This window comes from Mobula birostris, chromosome 1 (genome assembly GCF_030028105.1).
Source record: "Mobula birostris isolate sMobBir1 chromosome 1, sMobBir1.hap1, whole genome shotgun sequence".
Classification (NCBI taxonomy): Eukaryota; Metazoa; Chordata; class Chondrichthyes; order Myliobatiformes; family Myliobatidae; genus Mobula; species Mobula birostris.
In genome coordinates, this window is record NC_092370.1 from 203,538,556 (window position 1) to 203,559,936 (window position 21,381).

At 39.3% G+C, this 21,381-nt stretch overlaps 1 protein-coding gene across 3 annotated transcripts in view; it reads left to right on the forward strand.

Annotated features, from left to right (window-relative positions):
• Positions 1 to 768: 768 nt before the first annotated feature.
• The window catches only part of map4k5 (mitogen-activated protein kinase kinase kinase kinase 5), a 148,135-nt gene continuing 127,522 nt past the window's right edge, over positions 769 to 21,381 (forward strand). For 2 of the 3 annotated variants that reach the window (XM_072269296.1, XM_072269302.1), the window contains exons 1-2: positions 769 to 1,208; positions 12,371 to 12,428. In XM_072269296.1, coding sequence (XP_072125397.1) covers positions 1,095 to 1,208; positions 12,371 to 12,428 — 172 coding nt within the window. In that variant the 5' untranslated portion in view covers positions 769 to 1,094. Of the gene's footprint in view, positions 1,209 to 12,370; positions 12,429 to 16,784; positions 16,990 to 21,381 lie in introns of those variants that run through there. The other variant, XM_072269307.1, reaches the window with a different exon arrangement.

The following is a 21,381-nucleotide window of genomic DNA, read 5'->3' on the forward strand; positions in this document are numbered from 1 at the left end:
CAAACAGAACAACAAGAAAATATCTATCACACATCATTATGCAAAACCTACATAACATCTAATGTGAAATATATTTACAGGAAGTATTTGCAGAATTTAGCTGTTAATATATTATTTATGTATTTTAGCACAAAATGAAGAAACATTGTAATGGAAAATGAATTACTTACGTCAGACCTGGTCAAATTATCAACTGTATACATACACACACACTTGAACCGAAAAACTTAAGTTACTGGCCCTATTAAGATAAGCTTCATCGTCATTTCTCGCTTTGTTTGTTTACAGTCATAAAGTTGACATATTTTGTAATTCCTAGCGAAGTCACGAGGTGGCAACATTCAGGGATTAGTGGACATTCATAATACATACATCAATATTAATAATCGTTAAATTGTTTATTGAATCAACTTAGCTTGTCAGCCTTTTTTTGCAGAGTACATAAATCTTAAGAATATTTTGAACAGTAAATATCGTTAAACTAAACGAATGGCAATTAAAAATTGAATCAAAAACTAAGTAATGTAAATTATTCAGTAGATCAAGCGGTATCTATGAAGAAAAATACAGTTAAGGATTCGAGTCGAAGTGAGAATTTTTATATTTTCATTTACTGAAAGAAAAGAACAATTATTAACGTTCGAACTGCAGTTGATTTCAATGTTCATCAGAAGGAAATGACATACAAGTCACAGTTGAAAACGTAACAATCAAATCACTGTGCACCCTTGTGGAAATAATTTTTTTAAGCATAAGTTGTGGGGGGGGGGGGGGGGAAACTGTAAAGAGGAGGATGGAGTAAGAGCCAGGCTGTGCAGGGCGCCGCTGTAGGCCCGCACCACCGCTCCTCATCGCCGTCGCCACCGCCGCAGCCGCTCGAGGAAACGCGCAGGAGCTGTGGGGCAGGAAATGGAGCGGGAGCCATATTTGGAGGCAGTTCACAGTTTACCAAGTGACGGCTGGGGCGGACGTAGCTGAGCACACGCACACGAACGCTTTCGGAGGGATATTCGCCTTTAGAGACGGGCAGCGGGTGCTCGGAAAGAAGTAGGAGTCCGAGGAGAGGAGAGGACGCTCCCGCCACTGAGTGAGCGATGAACCCTCAGGGCCGTGCGACCGTCGGCGGGGATATTCTGAGGAAAAACCCGCAGCTGGACTTCGAGCTGATCCAGAGGGTCGGCAGCGGTACCTATGGCGATGTGTACAAGGTTTGTGTTGAGTTACTCTTGTGTGGAGCCTGGGACTGGGCATGTGGCCTTTCCAGACACCAATTTGCCACTGGTGAAGGGTGACGAGCCGTCCGTCGCGGGGTTGAAGATTCAGTGTTTTGGACCAGACGGGATCACCAGAGGGAAGTGGGATTAAAGTGTACTAATTCTGCTTCCCTTGGTCCATTAATCAATAGTCCGCTAAAACGGCTTCAGCTGAAAACTGCTCATTTTGTGCCGGCGCTGCAAAAAAAAAGTTATGAAGGAGTTACTAAGTTATTAAGGAGTACTCATTTAGCAATCGACAGTTCTTTACTAGATCAATAATGTACTGAATTACAGAGTAAATTTTGATGTTATTCCGTTTGGCAGAAAGTTAACCCATATTTGCGTTATGAAGTAGCTAAATGCAAATGGTTTTGTAAAAGTTCACACGCTCGGGCACCTAGTAAGTCTCAGGAAGAAATATACAGAGTAAAGTAACTACATCGATATATTGGGAAGCCTTGGGTTTCCGAGCAAATCGCTTTTGAACCATATCCTCCACCCAAACTTGTTGCCGGTTTTAACCACAACAGGTATTTCTTGTCTAATTTTCGCGCGGGACGTCATTCTCTTTTTGTTTTGGGGAACAGAATATACTGATACAAAGCGTCTAAATTGCAGAGAAGTCTTTAGGAAAAATTGCATTGAGCAATTCTTTACTTCTGGAATTATTTTCCTCCTTTAGCAAATGAAGTAGATGCTCTGTCTATTGAAAACATTTTTGTCTTGTGCTTAGTCTGTACATCGTTAAAAACTTGGCAGATGATCAGATGAATTTTAATAGTAAATGGTTACTTCTGTATAGAGATTAGTTTTGCGTATTGGTATTGAATTTTATTCTGTACTTTGGAAGAAACCTTAAACTTATCTGAATTCCTAGGTGGGTTTTGTTTTCGGATTATCACTCACTGTTGTACTGGACAATAGTTATGTCTCCGTGCTCACTACAAAAAATACAGATTATTCGGTCATTTTCAGATTGCTCGTCCTCTGCAAATGCTACAGCAATGACTAAGCTTTAAGAACACTTACTGATTGTCAAGTGTGTTGGATGGAGTATTTTGAAAAGTTAATTAAAGATTTTTCTCCCTAAATTGTAAACATAGTGCTGGAATAACCAGTTTCTGATATTACATTGCAGGTTTAATCACTTAGTCATATTCTTACACAATTGAGACAAAATCTTAAATTTTGTGGGTGGGGCTGAAAAATTGTCTTGGTCTGCTCAGTAAGTAACTGCAGGAAACTGTGGCCTGTCCAAGCCAGGATGTCAGGCAAGCAACCTAACAGATAGCAAAGAACTGGTTGCAGAAGTATACATGGACACTGGCATGTTTGTTGCTGATATAATTGAGTATCAGGCACATAGATGTGGGAAAGAATCAAGGAGTATAAAAGTGAGATGGAAAACCAATTCTGTCACTCAAATTGGATAGATTGGAATGAAACCTTAAAAAAAGTGGTCCTTGTGAGGTTCTACTAAGGGTATAACCATTATGGGCATTATAATGCATTATCATGACATACTTTCAGCTTAGATTCGAGTTACTTTTAGGAGAAAACCTGATTTGAGGCGCTGTGGGGAAACTTGTGTATAGATTTGTGAGGTGATGAGTTTGTATCTTTGGACAGGAAGGAGAGACAGATTGTAAAGATAAGGGTGAAGTATGACTAGTATCTTGGCAAAGTGGTTTTACAGTTTTTGCTTTTTCTATCTTCTGCATCTGCTATTAGCTTAAGTGCATCTACATGGGTGCACAAGTTTTCTGCTATTTCTAAAATTGTAAGGGCTGTCTAGTTTTTCTACTCTAAGGTGCAGAGTAATACTGATTTGGGTAGTATATTAGCATTCGTAAGCATTTATAGCTCTCATTAGTTTAATGAGTGGACTGTAATTGTTACTTGAGTTTTCAGTACTTTCTAGGCTTTAGCAATCCTTGCTTCAAACCAAAATATAGTCATATTACTATATATGAGGAAGTGAAATTTTAATCTATTGCTGCAAATAATTTTAATTACTTAAAGTCTGAATAATAAATAGTCAAATAAATTGACATCAATGGTAACCTGGTCTCTGATTTGATATTTCTCTGTAGCATCAACCAGTTAACAATTACCACCTTGTATTTTCAACAAGAATTTTAAACATGATTTTGACTTTGAAAAAATATTGCCATTGTTTTATTTCCATTGAGTCAAAATTCTAGAACTATCTTACTACACTATGGAAGTAATTTGACTTCATATGCTGTATTGATTCAGGAAAGTAATTTAGCCCCAATGGATTTCAAGATGGTGGGCAAGAAATCTACCCTGCTAACAGTAGCCACATTCCATGAATGAGTAGTTTAAACATGATCAATTTTGTGTTGCCTTTGCTTTTGCCCTGTGCTTTCTTAAATTCTATGTATTCAATACTTAGCGTTTCCTTTAATTCTGTATCTATCTTGTGCTTCTGAAGTATATGTAAACCATGCATCTTTTTGTTTTCCCAAATGATTAGTAATATGGTGAAATCAATCATGCAGCTCTCAAATTGTTAAGGACTTTAATCCCAGTTTGTATGCTCCATTCAGCCCACTGGTGATTTTGGAAGTGGACCTAATCAAAATATACAGTCATTGTGCCTGGAAAGGCTTAAAAATCTTCCAGAACTTTGGTTTCCCCAGGTGGGCAAAAAGCCCCTGCTTTCACTGGGCATATTGATACTGTGATGCATCTCATAGGCCATGAGTAAGGCAAGGTTGATGATGAAAGACCCTCATCTGTCTTTTTTTCTTTGATATATTCTGAAGTAGTTTTGCAAGTTTCACTATCAGCAAAATACTGAGCACTATTTATCTATGTGTCAGACTAATTTCAAAGAATTCAAGGATTCAAAGGACATTTATCATAAAGGTATGTATAAATTATACAACCTTGAGATTCGTCTGCTTACAGGCCGCCACAAAGCAAGAAACCCGGAAGAACCCAATTTAATAAAAAAGGCTCACACCCAGTGCACAGAGGAAGAGAAAAATAAAACACACAAATCATGCAAACAATGCAAGCGAGCAACAACACTCCAAACCTAATTGTAGCCTTCCTCTGACTCTCCTATTGTCATCTCAACAATCATGTGCCAGCAAAGCTCCTGATTTGACCAATTTATCAATAACCCAGATTTGCATTCAAGATATTCTGATTGATCATGTTATCTTTATGAAGATGGGAGTCAGTTTTGTTCATGTTTTCAGTAACTTGCACAATTTCAAAAAGCGGTATTAAAGATTCATTAATTTTCCCTATTTTGGGTCCTAAAATGATCAGTGCTGATTTGATGGGGCAAAGGGGTTGTTTCCATACTATTTGATTCTAACTGCACTGACCATAGGTTTGATATTTATGGACAATTGTGCCGTAAACCTGTCTACTCAAAATTTTAACTTGATTATCTTTCCGTTAATGATCCTGTGGAAAACTTTTTCAAACTGTCTTAATGTTTTGGAAATTGGGAACAGGAGTAAGTCATTAACTTTATTTATCAAAAGTCTTTCAAAGTCCAATTTAATAACTTTTGAGTTGTTATCAAGTATGATATGCATGGAGAGCTTCAAATTTCTATCACTTCTGCAAATAATGTTTCATAACTTCTAAAAGTAATTTTTCCAATTTTTAGACCATACACTTTGTCCTGAATTTTCAACCATGCAGAAACATTTTTTCTATTTATCTTCCCTTTTAATGGATCTTGTGTCAATTAAATGTCAATTAAATTACCATAAATTGCCAAACTATATTATTAGTTTTTGCAATCTCTCTATAATAAAGAGAAGATGGCTGCGTGACGGCAGCATGCGCAGCCTCTCTGGTGATAAATATCTGTTATCTGCCAAGTAGGGGACTGTGCACAATTCTGATTTGATGGAGACGGACGTGAGAATGCGGAGGAACATCTGGAAAACTTCTGAAATGCCTGCTTCGCTGCCGCTGCTACTCTGTGGTAACCGGAATCTCCGGAGCAGAAGGCCCCGAATCCTCGACTGTGCTTGTTTCAGCGGCCGGGGCTAGGTCGATGGCACTCGGGAGGCTGTATCGGAGGGGCTGGTCGGAGGCTCGAAGTTTTCGGATGGATGGACTCAGTGTCGGCTGTGGTCGGCTACTTCCAAGGCATTGGCAAGTTGACGGTGCCTGGAGGTTTATGGCAGGGAGTTTCTCCCTTTTGCCGCCTGCTATTGGTGACTCCGGAGTCGATCGACTCGGGGACTTTTGAGGCTTTTTTTTAACCGTGCCCGTGGTTTGTTCTTCATCAAATTATGGTATTGCTTTGCACTGCTGTAACTATATGTTATAATTATGTGGTTCTGTCAGTGTTAGTCTTTGGTTTGGCCTGTTTTCTGTGATATCACTCTGGAGAAACATTGTATCATTTCTTAATGCATGTATGCATTTCTAAATGACAATAAAAGAGGATTGAGTGTTCTCATAATCTAATTCTCTAGACACTACTTTATACTTTATTGTCGCCAAACAATTGGTACTAGAACGTATAATCATCACAGCGATATTTGATTCTGCGCTTCACACTCCCTGGTTTACAAATATTAAATATTAAAAATAGTTAAAATTAGTAAATATTAAAAAGTTAAATTATAAATCATAAATAGAAAATAGAAAAATGGGAAGTAAGGTAGTGCAAAAAAACTGAGAGGCAGGTCCGGATATTTGGAGGGTACGGACCAGCCCTATTTTGCTGAATCTCTGCAGTCCAAAACTAATATACATTTTCTAACCAATGCCTCATTATTTTGAGTAATGATATAAGGCGTTAATCAAAAGCAACAGCAATAAAAACAGAAAATGGATGAAATACTGAACTGAGGCAGCATCGTAGTAACGGTAAAGAGTCAGGTCAAAGACCTTTTGATTAAACTGGAAAGAGAAAACAATTTTTCTACAGATGGTCAAAACTTCACAATGAAAGTTGGGTTGTTGCACTTCCACTATGTCAAAAATATCCTCCTTTAAAAGGCCGTTATTGCATGCACGACTCCAGATGGGTTATTGCCAAGCCATTATACTCTTGTAGCAAGACATCCTTGCTCTTGTCCTTCATTGCAAGAGGGATTCAGTACAACATATTCATTTTCCTAATTACATGTTGCATCTGAGCACTTGCCATTGACTGGTGTACCCTGATTTCATTACTCTTCCTCCTTTCTCACTCTATCACCGTTTAGCAAATCAGTCAATTTTTTTTAGAATCTCATGTCTTTTCACATTAAACTTCATCTGTGTGTATTGATGTACTCACACGGCTTATCTCAATCACCATGGACCCTCTGGTATGCTGGTCTGGAACCAGCAGCATGGTAGGCTGGTCTAGAAGGTTAGGTCTCATGAAAAACAGGGAGAGTTAGTTAAGTGGATTCAAACTTAGTTCAGAGGCTGGAAGCAGAAGGTAGTTGAAGATTGTTTCTTTGATTGGTGGCTGCTGTGTAGTTTACCGCAAGGGTTGGTGGTGGGACCCTTGTTGTTCGTTGCTTATATAAATGATTTGGATGTAAATGCACAAGGCTTGATCAGTAAGTTTTCAAATGATGTGAAATTAGATGTGTTGATTGATATAAAGTGAATTGCAGAGGGGATCTTAATGAGTAAGGGAAGTGGGCTGAGGAGTAGTAAATGGATTTCAATAGTCAAGTGTCAGGTGATGCATTTTGTAAAGTCAAACTAATGTAGGACTTGTACCATGAATGGTAAGGCACTTTGGAGTGTAATGGATAGAAGGACCTTCGAGTACAAGTGCATCGTTTATTGAAAGTTTTTCACAGGTAGACAGGATGGTGCAAAAGGAACATATCACACTGGCCTTCATCACTCAGGGCATTGACTATAGGAGTTGGGACATCATGTTGCATTTATGTTGTTTGTGAGGCTGCAGTTGGAGTATCGTACACAAAATGCTGAAGGAACTCGGGTTACGCAGCATCTGTGGAGAGGAATAGTTGATGTTTTGGGCTGAGACCCTTCATCATGTTGGATACTGTTTAGTATTGTTCACCCTGTGATAAGAAAGATGTGATTAAACTGGAAAGAATGCAGAAAAGATTTGAGAACTAGAGGGTCTGAATTTCCAGGCTACGTCCTTATTCCTTAGAGCATAGCAGAATGAGGGGTAACCTTAGAGAGGTGGGCGATAGTAATCTTCTCCTAAGGGTAGGGAAGTCCAAAATTAGGTGGCATTGATTTAAGGTGAGAAGGGAAAGATTTATGAGAGTTGAGGGGCAACTTTTTCATGCAGAGGGTAGTGAATATATGGATCAAGTTGCATGAGGAAATGGTTGCGGCAGGTATGATAGTATCATTGAAGAGTCACTTAGAAAGGTACATGGCATAATGGAACTTAGAGGGATAGTTGCAAGAAAAAGTTTGTGAACCTTTTACAATTACCTGGATTTCTGCAGTAATTACTCATAAAATGTGATCTGATCCTCATCTAGGTCACAATAATAGACAAACACAATCTGCATAAACTAATAACACACAAACAATTGTACTTTTCATGTCTTTATTGAATATATTGCTTCATTATTCACAGTGCAGGCTGGAAAAAGTATGTGAATCCTTGTATTTACTAACTGGTAGAACCCCCTTTAGCAGCAACAACCTCCACCAAATGTTTCCTGTAGCTGCTGATCAGACTTGCACAATGGTGAGCAGGAATTTTAGACCATTCCGCCATACAAAACTGTTTCATTTCATCAATATTTATGGGACATCTTGCATGAACAGCCACAGCATCTCAATAGGGTTAAGGTGTGAACTCTGACTTGGCCATTCCAAAAGACAAATTTTCTTATTTTTAAACCATTCTGCTGTTGATTTACTCTTGTGTTTTGTATCATTGTCTTGTTGCATCATCCAACTTCTATTAAGCTTCAGGTGATGGACTGCTACCCTGCCATTCTCTTGTAAAATGTCTTGATACAGTTTTGAATTCATTGTTCCCTCAACAATTCCACGTCCAGAGGCAGCAAAGCGGACCCTAACCATATGCTCTTTCGTCATGTTTCAGTTGGAATGAGGTTTTGGTGTTGGTGTGCAGTGCCCTTCTTTTCCAATTTTTTTTTGCACAAAAGTTCAACTTTTCTCTCATCTGTCCACAGAACATTGTCCTAGAAGCATTGTGGAGCATCCAGGTAGGCTTTTGCAAACTTGAGATGTGCAGCAATGCGTTGTTTTTTTTGGAGAGCAGTGGTTTCCTTGGTGTCCTTCCACGAACACCACTCATGTTCAGTGTTTTTCTTTATAGTGGACACATGAGCAGAGACTAGCAAGCTCTAGTGATGTCTGTAGGTCTTTTGCTGTTTTTCTTGTGTTCTTTGTCACTTTCTACAGCATTGTACGTTGTGTGTTTGCAGGATGCCCACTCCTAGGGAGAGTAGCAAGGGTACTGAATTTCCTCTATTTGTAGACAATTTCTCCTCCTGTGGACTGATGAACACTCAGGTCTTTAGAAATGCCTTTTTTTTGTAGCCTTTTCCAGCTTAATGTATCTGTACAATTTTTCTAAGGTCCTCTGAAAGTTGTTTAGATCAAGATATGGTGCACATAAACAGGTCCTTCTTGAGAAGAGCAGGCTCTGTCAGTACCCTGACTGTGTCTTTTTTATAGGGCAGGCCACCTCTACAACCCACACCTACAATCTCATCTCAATTACACCTGATTCCAAATAGCTTTTGTAGAAGGCATTACTTCAGACTGTGATTGTTTAAATGGTGTATTCAGTATTAATGAGAAGTACAATTGTTTTTGTGTTATTAGTTTAGGCAGATTGCGCTTGTCTATTATTGTGACTTGGGACTTGTACTACCAGGTTCAGAAACAGGTTACTACCCTTCAACCGTCAGACTTTTGAACCAGAGGCTATAACCTCACTCAGCTTCATTTGCCCCTTCATTTAAATTTTCTCACAACCAATGGACTCACTTTCAAGGACTCTTCATCTTATGTTCTTGATATTTATTGCTTATTTATTATTATTGAAGATCAGACCACATTTTGAGTAATTAATGCAAAAAAACAGATAATTGCAAAGGGTTCACAAACTTTTTCTTGCAGCTGTATGTGGGCTGAACGTAGGAAATTGGGACTAGCTGGGTGGGTGCCGTGGTTGGCATTGGGTTGAAGTGCTTTATCTGTGCCGTATACTCAGACTTTGTAGTCTTCTTGCAACTCGTATTTCTGTGTTACATTTAGTTTGCTCATTGAAATTATTTATTCATTTTATATATTGTGACAAGCATGTGTCCAACCCCTGATGATCTCTGCATCATTTCATCAGTCACTGCCTGCCACCAGGAAAAAAGACTTGTTGATTCATACTTGTGTTTCCTCTGTTGCCAGCAAATTTTCAATCCATGCCTGTAGAATATCCTCAGTCCCTTCTATTTTAATTTTACAAATAGCTCCTTTAAGAGGATCTTCTTAAAGACCTACTGATAGTCCAAATACATAACATTCCTTGGTTTGAATGTCATTATAGTATACATTATTTATTTTATTTTTTATTGTAGCTTGTAATTTTTTTGTCTTGTACAGCAGAAACTAAACAACAATTTTCACGACATTCGTCAGTGATAATAAACATAATTCTGACTCCCTTATTTGTATCAATTACACCTCCAAAAAATCTACTGTTAATTTTTTATTATTGAGATTCATGAGAGTGATGCTGGGGCTTAAGAGGTTTGTATATGAGAACTGTTTCCAATGAAAGTTATTCACCCAAAAAGTCAATTGAGTCGGATATGATGGGGTTGTTTAAGAGACTCCTGGATAGGTATGTACATGGAGCTCAGAAAAATAGATGGCTATGGGTAACCCTAGGTAATTTCTAAGGTAAGGACCTGTTTGGCACAGCTTTGTGGGCTGAAGGGCCTGTATTGTGCTATAGGTTTTCTATGTTTCTCTTTCCATTGCTGATGACTTCCTGACTATTTCTAGCATTTTTGTAGTTTTCTTTGCAGTTAATGTGAATTTGGCTTGTAGTCCCTTAAATTTGGAAGCTTATGAATGTTATTGAGAGTGGGGTGGGGTATATAAACGTTCAAAACAGATAATTGTAGACTGCTGGCAGGCATTGAATTTTCTGGACTTTGTTCACACAAAGAAAGGAAGGAATGGAAGAGTACATTGTATATGTATTCTGGCATATATAGTAGCAGGAGAAGTTCAAAATAATAGGTGCAGACCCTTGCATTTGAGTCTCAGGAATGAGTTATGGTTCTACTATGCCTGGGTTGAGGTAAAAAGGCTTGGAACTATTTGCAATTTTTGAGTTTCCTAGTTAAATGCATGGCAATTACAGAATTAAATGGGTTTCTGTGAATTTGCCTTTGTTTATTGGTTGAAGCTAAGGAAGTTTATAATGCTCTTCTGGTTTTTAGTGTTGGCTAAAATAATGGGATTTTGGAGAGTGAGGCCTTGCAAATATTTATTACCTGAAGAATAACAAGCAATGTATATAACTGCCTTACAAGTAAATTTATGACTTCAACAATTAAATTGCTGTTCAAATCAATAATAGATCTTGTGCAGAACTGTTTTGCAGCAGTTCATGTTCCCTTGAAATCAAAATTCTCTGAAGCTTTGTCCTTGTCTCAGACCAAAGTGGATAATTTTTGCGAACTTGGTTGAAGAGAATACTTTTGCATTCTGAAATCTGGAAGGAACCCAACAGAAAAGTGGTGCAGTAGTGTTTCAAGATTGGTCAATTGCCATTTTAAAATTGGAAAAAATATTTGTACAATTCATTTCAATGTTTCAGGTTGTCTGTCTTTTTGTTTGAGCCAGTTAGCAATCCACGTTGCAGATAACATTATGACCAATGCACATAGCAGTGTGGCAATAACCAAATAATCCGATTCTAATCATTTTAATTGAAGGATAAGTAATATTCAGATCGCAGGGGATACATAGATGAGAGATTACAGATGTTAGAAATCTAGAGCAGCACACACAAAATGTTGAAATATTAGGCATTTTAGGCTGAGTCCCTTCATTAAGATTTGAAAGAAAGAAGGTAGAAGCCAGAATAAAAAGGGAGGTGGTGGAGCGTGAGTTGGCAGGTGGTATGTTTAGAATTGGAATAGATTTATTATTATTCGATGTGCCAAGATACAGTGAAAAGCTTGTCTTGCACATTGTTTATACAGATCAAATCAGTACACAGTGCATTGAGATAGAACTTGGTAAAATGATAACAGAATGTAGAAATAAAGTCAAGCAGCTACTGAAAAGTGCAGTGCACTCCAGGAGAATGCAGGTGGCTGGGGGAGTGGGAAAAGGGGAATGATGTGAGAAGTTGGAAGGTGATAGAGGGCAGAGGCAAAGGTCTGAAGAAGGAATCTCATAGGAGTGGACAATGGAATAATGTCAGGAGGTAGGAACCAGAGAGAGGAAGGTGATGGAGCAGCATGCTAACAAAGCTTTACAGTATCAGTAACCCAAGTTCAATTTCTACCGCTGTCTGTCTGTAAGGAATTTGTACATTTTCCCTGTGACCATGTGGGTTTCCTCTTGGTGTTCCGATTTTCCTCTCAGTCCAAAGACGTGCCAGTTAGTAGGCTAACTGGTCATTGCAAATTGCCCCATGATTAGGCTAGGGTTAAATTGGAGGCTGTTGGGTGGCATGGCAAATAAATAAATAACTCAGATTAGACCTAATCCGTGGAGAGAGAGAAACATGTAGTCAATGACGTACATCTTTGCTATTTGCTTACATTTGATCTAGAAGACACACACTTGGATGTTGCCACACAATCTTGAATGCTATGCAGCTGTTAATCTTGCAGTGAATTTTATTTTTTGAAAATGCATGTGTACAGCACCCATTGTATTTCTTTCATAAATATCCTCAAGGCCACATTTTAAAGACATATTTTATACACTGCTTGTGCGCTGCTTTTAAATTTGTGGTTATTTTCATTTCTTTATAAATTAACCATCTAAAGAATAGAAATCAGTTTTAGCATTTCATGGTATATACTCTGGCTTGATAACAGCTTTGTTTCAGAAATTGTGAAGTGAGTTATGACTTCTTTCTAAAAACATCTTCTGGTTTTCACTTACAGGCTAGGAATCTGCAGACTGGAGAGCTCGCTGCAGTTAAAATTATTAAGTTGGAACCAGGTAATTATAAATTTGGCTCATTTCAAACATAATGTTTTATACTTTTGTTCTCATGGTAGAGAATTTTATTAATTACTAATGTAGTTTCATGAACATAAGAGATCCTGTAGATGCTGGAAATCCAGGGCAACGCACACTATAATGAGGAACACAGCAAGTTAGGCAGCATCCATGGAAATGAATAAACAGTTGACATTTCAGGCTGCGGCCCTTCTTAAGGAAGGTGGAATTGAGGAATGAGCAAGGCAGCTGTAATTGGTAGATTATCACCAGCCCAATAGTAGCTGTGAGAATATGGAATGGCTGGGATGCTGAGGATCTTAGGATGTTGATTTGTTGAGGCAGTACCTCCTATAGTAATGGTGATGGGGGATGTGCCCATGATGTATTGGGCTGAGTTCATGACTCTGCAGCTTCTTGTGTTCCTGTGCATTTGAATTGCTGTACCAGACCATGATTCAGCCTGTCAGGATACTTCCAATAGTACACCTATGAGGATATTTTCATACCAAAAGAATTTGGGTATGAAAATACTGGTAAGATAGCACATAATTAAATATTAACATTTGAAGTTCTTGAAATTTATTTTCCTGGTTGAGAATAGAACTGCTCCAAGAAAGATGCATTTTTGTTTATTGTTACGAATCATCTTTAAACAATCTGTATTAACATTTTGCTAGTTTGATTTCTCAAATAAGAATGTTCCATATTAGGGATTTCAAGGGACAGGTATTTCTTTCCTGGCTGGTTTAGTGTTATTGTGATGAAAATGCTGTAGCTGCTCTCAACTGTAAAGTCTTAAGGGACTTGTCTGAAACTTAATAAAGAGTGGTTATATTGTTTTTGTTTAGAATTGTTACATTACAATAAACGACAAATTATTTTCAAGTATAGAGCATTCATGTTTTCAGTATGTTATGAATGGGAAAATTATTTTAATGCTTATTGAAATTCATAATTTTCTTGTACTCATTTGAAAATGTTCCATTTTTACACTAGAAAGCCCTTGCCATACTTGGGTCTTTTCAAAACTTCACAATTCGGTTGATTTCTTGATTAAAGTCATCCAAATATAAATTGTTGACAAACTGCATAAGCCATGTAGGTGGTTGATATGTTGTCAATCAGATGTGATACCATTTTATCTTTAGAAATTGATTGCCAAAATCCATAATAGTAAATGTTATAAGATTGTGACTTCATGGTGAAAAGTATTTTTAAGTTATGTTTAAGACTACTTGTTTAAGAGAACTGAACAAATGATATTCTGGAGGTATTAGGACCAGCTTGGCTGGAAAAAAACTGGAGGAAAGTCATTGAAGCTTTTACAGAAATTATGCATGATTTTCAGTAAACATACATTCTTTTAAGACAAAGTGTCAAACTGAAAAATAGCTCCACCATGATCACAAGTTAAAAATAGTATTACATCCAAAACAAAATCTTTTATAAAAAAAACAGTGAACTTGAGAATTGGGGAATGTTCTGGAATTCAGCAAAGCAAAAGTAGAATATGAGTTATCTGACAAGAAAGATGGATCTGGCCGCAAATCATAAACATGAGATTCTGCAGATGTTGGAAATCCATGCGCGCTCACGTGCACATACACCTGGAGAAACTCAGCTGGTCATGCAGCATCTATGCAGAAATTAAATATTGATGTTTTAGACTGAGACCTTTCATCAGGACTGGAAAGGAATGGGGTAGAAGCAAGAATAAGATGATGGGAGAAGGGGACGAAGTACAAGCTGGCAGGTGATAGGTGAAACTAGATGAGGGGTGAGGTGTGTTAGTGAGGGGTGAAGGATTGCAGTGAGAAGCTGGAAGGTGATAGGTGGAAGAAGCAAAGGACTGAAGAAGAAAGAAAGAATCTGATGGGAGAGGAGAGTGGACCATGGAAGAAAGGGAAGGAGGATGGGTAGGTGAGGAGAAGAGGTAAGAGGGAAAGCAAAAAGAGAGAAGGGGGAGGGTGGAGAAACTGCCAGAAGTTAGAGAAAGCAACACTCATACTGTCAAGTTGGAAGCTACCCAGATGGAGTATGACATGTTTTTCCCAGAGAGTGGTGAATCAGGAATTCTCTGCCCAGGGAAGCAGCTGAGGCTTCTTCACTAAATATATTTAAGAAACAGTTAGATAGGTTTTTACATAGTAAGGGAATTAAGGGTTATGGGGAAAAGGCAGGAAGATGGAGCTGAGTTTACGGACAGATCAGCCATGATCTTATTGAATGGCGGGGCAGGCTCGATGGGCCAGATGGCCTACTCCTGTTCCTATTTCTTATGTTCTTATGTTTATGTCACCCAAGTTATGACCTCCTCACAGTAATAAACAAGGCCATGGATCAATATGTTGGAAGGGAAGTAGAATTAAAATGAGTGGCCTCTGGGGAAAATTCACCTTTTGTGGTGGATGGAGCAAAGGTGCTCAACGAAGTGTTCCCCAATCTACATTGGGTAGAGGAGACTGCACCAGGAGCACAGAATACAATGAACGACACCAACAGACTCGCAGGGGAAGTGTCACCTCACCTGGAAGGACAGTTTGGGGCCATAAATGGTGGTGAGAGAGAATGTATAGGAGCAGATGTAACACTTGTTTTGCTTGCATGGATAAGCACCAGGAGTGATAAGTGGTAAAGGGAGTCTTGTTGAGAGTGCTCCTTTCTGGAATGTGAAGAGTTGGAGGGGAGAATAGAAGGATATATTTAGTGGTAGAAACCCATTAAGGATGGCGGAAGTTGAGGAGAATGATGTGTTGGATGTGGAGGCTCATGGGGTGATAGGTAAGGACAAGGGAGCTCTCTCCCCATTTTGGCAACCAGAAGACGGGGTGAATTCGGAAGCCCAGGAAATGGAGGAGATGTGGGTGAGGGCAGCAAAAGCAGGGCTGCAAAACCTTGTTTAGGTAATGTGAAGAGGAAAAATCCTGATGACAAGTGTGGGTCCCTTGCATTTAGAAATAGGAGAATTTTTAATTGCTGAAAAGAAAATGGCAGCCAAATTGAACGAGTACTTTGATACAAAAACACGGGGACCAAGGAAAGAATACATTTAGTTTTCTAAATTTATTCTAAACTCTACTTTCTAATAGGGAGCGAATTCAGAAATTGGAGGTGCAAAGAGATTTGGGAGTCCTCATGCATGAGTCAGTAAAAGTTAACTTGCAGATCGAGTTGGTAGGAAAGCAAATGCAATGTTTGCATTCATTTTCTGAGGACTATACTGTAAAAGCAGTGCTTTTAATGCTGAGGCATTATAATGTGTTGGTCAGACTATATTTGGAGAATTGTGAGCAGTCTTGAACACCATATTTAAGGAAGGATGTGCAGGTATTGGAGAGGGTCCGGAGGAGGTTTACGAGATTGATCCCAGGGATGAAAGAGTTAATATGAGGTGTGATTGATAGCTCTGGGCCTGTATTAGCTGGGGTTGAGAAGATGAGTGGGGAATCTCATAGAAACCTACCAAATATTGAAACGCCTTCTAGTGAATGTCAAGGATGTTTCCAATAGTGAGAATCTTCAGATTTGTTGTTTTGTGGCAGCATTACATTGTGATACACAATAAAAAAGGCTATGAATTACTCAGGAAGAGATATTATTTCTGATCCATACTGACAGTGGTCCCCCAGTGTGGAAGTCAACAATCCAGTTGCTGAGGGAGGTACAAGGCCCAAGTTTTGGAGCTTGCCTAAAGTAAATTTATTATCAAAAGTGCGTAAGTCACCATATACAACCCTGAGATTCATTTTCTTGTGGGCATACTCAATAAATCCAATAACTATAATAGAATCAAAGAAATACTGCATTTACAGGGTGGACAACCAGTGTACAAAAGAAAACTCTGTGAATACAATAAGAAAGGGGAAAAATGATAATAAATAAATAAGCAATAAACATTGAGAACATGCGATGAAGAGTCATTGAAAGGGAGTCCATAGGATGTGGGAACAGTTCAGTGAAGTTGAGTGAAGCTATCCCCTCTGGTTGAAGAGCCTGATGGTTGAGGAGTAATAACTATTCCAGAATCTAGTGGCGTGAGTTCTGAGGCTCCTGTACCACTTCTTAATGACGGTAGCGAGAAGAGAGCATGACCTGGGTGGTGGGGGTCCCTGATGATGGATGCTGCTTTCCTGTAACAATGCTCTGTGTAGATGTGCTCAATAGTGGGGAGGGCTTTACCTGTGATGAACTGGGCCATATCATTACTTTTTGTAAGATTTTCCATTCAAGGGCATTGATGTTTGCACACCAGGCTGTGATACATCTAGTCAATAGAACTGAGGGTATGATTATGTTGAACACTGAGCTGGAGTCAGTAAACAGCAACCTGACGTAGATATTTCTATTGTCCAGGTGATCCAAGGCTGAATCGAGAGCCAGTGAGACTGCATCCACTGTAGACCTATATGATGATTGCTTAGGCAGGAATTGCTTATGGGTATGACCAGCCTCAAAGCACTTCATCACAGTAGATATATGTACAACTTGGCAATAATCATTGAAGCAGCTTACCCTACTCTTCTCGAGGACTGGTATGACTGTCACCCTTTTGAAGCAGGTGAGGACCTCTGAATGCAGTGGTGAGAAATTACAGATGTCCTTGAACCCTCCTACCAGGTTTTCAATGCTCTATCCGGAACACTATCAGGACATGATGCCTTGCGAGAGTTCAACTTGAATTATGTTCTAATGTCAACCTCCAAGATAGAGATCACAGAGTCACCAGCTGCTGCAGGAATTCACACAGTTGTAGTTTTATTCTCCCTATATAGCTTCTTTTTCTGTGTCTTGGTCGTCAAAAAAAGTCATAGTCTTTCTTCAAATGTTGTCCATATGTATATTCAGTATAATTGTTGGTGTAGGGATTGTGTGATTTCAGGCTGAATTATTTTAAGCATACTATATCTTAAAATACCTGCTTGTAAAAAAAAAGTTATACAGTTCAGAATTTTGTTAAAATCTGTGGCTTTTGAGACCAGAAGTAACTACGGCACATGTGATAGCTCGACTGCTGATTGCTTGACCTTATTCAGGCAAAGAATTTGCAACTGATTTTTTTTAAGTACTTAATTTAGATTGTTTTATTCTATTGTACATATTCTCTAACACTTTCTGTTTTGCAATGGATTCTGATTGAATTCCTTGAATACCTAAAATGAAGATAAATCATGATTTTAATTGAATTGGTTTATGTAACTAATCATTTGAAATAATTTCAGTTGTAGCCTTTAAACATGGCTCTATATTTGGTAAATTTGGTGAACTAAAAAATGGAAGTTAGTCTTAACTCTTAAAGTTGTAGTTTGTTGGGGTTTTAATTTATAATTTTGAGCTCTGGATTGAATTATATTTAGCCAGTTGTCTAGTCTGACTTCAATCAAGAACTAAGTGATTCATTCAGGCCAACTGTTCAGAATGTTTTTCCATACAGGGGATAATGGTTTTACAATTTCTATTATATTATTGTCTATGCATTCTGATTCTGCATAGTAGCTGGTGTATGAAAGCAATGTTTGCTAATTAATTTGCCATCCTGTTATATTGATGATAAAACTAAGGTATTGGTTATCAACTCTTAAGATATATTGGAAAGGTGTGTATGTGACTAACCAAAGGTGGTGTTTAGATTTGGAGACACCTCCTTGACCATGGGGAAACATGAATCAAAACTTGCCTTCATATGCCTCTACTGCTCTTACCAGACTGCTTGCATCTGACAGCTCTCATCAGACCTTCCCCTAAAATCACACCTTAAGTTCCAGCATTTAAAATATAACTGTTGGGTGTTCAAGTTGCCTGCACAACATAGCATGTTAAGAAAAGGAGTCCAAGAGATTGCAGATGCTGGAATTTGGCACAACACACAACAGAGCACTATGGTAGCGTAATGATTAGCGGACAGTATTACAGTTTGGGGCATTGGAGTTAATTTCCAACACCATCTGTAAGAAGTTTGTACATCCTTCCTGTGGAGCGTGTTGGTTTTCTCCAGGTCCTCTGGTTTCCTCCAACAATCCAAAGATGTATGGGTTAGTAGGTAAATTGGTTACTGTAAATTGTCCTGTGATTTAGGCTAGGGTTAAATAAGTGGGTTGCTGGATGGTGTGGCTCATTGGGCCGGAAGGGTCTATTCTGTGCTGATAAAATAAATAAAACTAAAGACAGAGGAACTCAGCAGGGAATGCAGCATCAATGGAGAGAAATGGTCAGTTGACATTTTAGGTTGAGACTCTTAGCTCTACTGAAAGATGGATGGGAGGTGGCTAGTATAAAAGGGAGGAAGAAAGGTGGGACAAGAGCTGGCAGGTGATGGTGGATCAAGATTGGTGATGGATGAGTAGATGGTGAAGGGGAGAGTGTGAATAGTGCCTGAAGATGAGAAGTGATGGATAGAAGTGACAAAGGGCTGGTAATGGAATCTGATTGGAGGAAGATAGAACATAGAATAAAAGGCAGATGGGGAGAGCAGTTGGAAGAAGTGGGGGAAGGAAACCAGTGAGAGTGTATGGATGTTGGGCGGACGGAGAAAGTAGAAGAGGAAAGAGACAAGGTGATGCACTGATAGATCATGAGGGGAGAGAAAAGGGACAATTAGTTGAGGGACGAATGTCTGGTCATATCCTAATTGTTTCTTATTCACTTTCTGCCAGGTAAATATTAAAATTTGAACCACTATATGGATACTACAGCTCTGCATTGTTTTGATCATTCTCCAGACTCACTTCGCATGGTTGCACTTAATTGTGCTTTGAAATGGCTAACTAACTTGTGCCATAATTTCTACATTCAAATAAACAACTTAAATTTGAGCACCAGGCATTCATCTGTTAACTGAATTTGGCTGTGTTACGTACCCCGTAACTGGGTTGCCAAACCAGCAGAAATGAATCACTCAGTTGGAGTCTGGATTACTAGAACTAAGAAAGTTTTATTAAAGAAACAAGCAACACAGTACTCTAATCAAAAGGATAATAAATGCAACAGTTCAGCAATGATAAACACACATGTACACAGAATTAGGATAACAGGATCAATCAAGCTCTATCGTTGTCTAGGGGTAAATGACCAGTTTCAAAGTGACGCAAAGTTCAGTTCAATTTAGTTCAGTTCAGTTCACCGTAATCACTGCCGTGGGAGATGGACAGTGGGGGGAAGGAGAGAGAGAGCAAAATGAATGAATATTCAAATGGCTTCCACACAGACCTTCGATATTCTTCGCAGTCAGCTTTCGGGCAAGCCCTTTGTGATGTCTTCTGAGGTCACCGACCTTGACCCCTCCATTTCCAGGTATGATCGTTTCTCTGCGGTGAACCTGGCACCCAGGCAAGGGCGGACACACACCGGGTTCCCGCTGATCGTGCCTTTCCACCCTGTGCGTCTATGGCTTGGTCCCGCGACCAGCCTTCCAAAACTTCCCACCGACTTGTGGGAGACGCACCGCTTCCAGGGTCTCGTTACCTCGGGGTGTCGTGTGTGTCTTGCCTTAGCGAACCTGTCCCTTTTTATCCCCCTGCTGGGGTATCGCCTGTCCATCACTTCAAACAGTTCAGGGTTCAAAGGGGGAGCCGATCTTGACAGCTCTCCTTCCGTTAAACTCTCCCGTCCCTTCATTAACATCTCCAAATGCTGCTCCATTGTTTTCCTTATCTCTCTTTCTCCTGAAGACAGGTGGCAGACCAACTGTTGATCCCACTGGTGCCAGCACAGGCCAGCTAACATCTTAATCTATGTGTATTCTCGTCACAGCTGTAACTAAATTGGTCCTATCTTGGTTAACTTTGCAAGGACCTTCATATAAATATCTGGGACTGGTAACTTAACAGGGAAGACTGGCACATGAACAAATTGAACAGCACCCCAACATAGCTGTATTCTCAAAATCGTACCGTGTAGATAACATACCAGACTTCTCTGTTACAATCAAAAGACAAGACAAAGGAGAAGAAGTAGGCCATTCGGCCCATCGAGTCTGCTCCACAGCTCCCCCATGAACTAAACTATTCACCTATCTAGTTCCAATTTCCGGCTTTTTCCCCATATCCCTTGATACCCTGACCAACTAGATACCTGTCGATCTCCTCCTTAAACACCCTCAATGATTGGGCCTCCACAGCTGTATGTGGCAACGAATTCCACAAATCCACGACCCTCTGGCTAAAAAAATTTCTCCTCATCTCTGTTTTAACTGGGTACTCTCTAATTCTAAGACTATGGCCTCTTGTCCTGGACTCACCCACCAAGGGAAACAACCGTTCCACATCTACTCTGTCCAACCCTTTCAACATTCGAAATGTTTCTATGAGACCCCCTCTCATTCTTCTATACTCTAATGAATACAATCCAAGAGCCGACAAACGCTCCTCATATGTTAGCCCCTGCATTCCAGGAATCATCCTCCTAAATCTTCTCTGAACTCTCTCCCCTTTCTAAAATAGGGGGCCCAAAACTGCACACAGTATTCCAAATGAGGTCTCACTAATGCCCCATAGAGCCTCATCAACACCTCCTTACTCTTATACACTATTCCTCTTGAAATGAATGCCAACATGGCATTCGCTTTCCTTACCGCCGATCCAACTTGGTGGTTAACATTTGGGCTTGTTATGACTGGGCAATCCTTGGGCATGACCTGTCCTCTGGCAGAATAGATCCACCAAGTACAGTGGAATGTAAGTGGGAGGGAGCAGCCTTGAGTGCTCAGTATTAACCCCAGAGATTATCATTACACTAGCTCAAATAAGGACAAGGAAGCCTTGATAAGCACCTTCTGTCTATTCTTAACCGATGAATTAATGGTTCCTCATATTGAACAATGCTCTTTTGTTACTTTTAATGCCTTTTCTGAGCAATGTATTGCGGAGAGGTGCTATGATTATCCATCGTCAAGAGTCTTGGTTGTACTAGTACTAATTTGATTGAATCTGAAGGAAGTAACTACAGAAAATGCCAC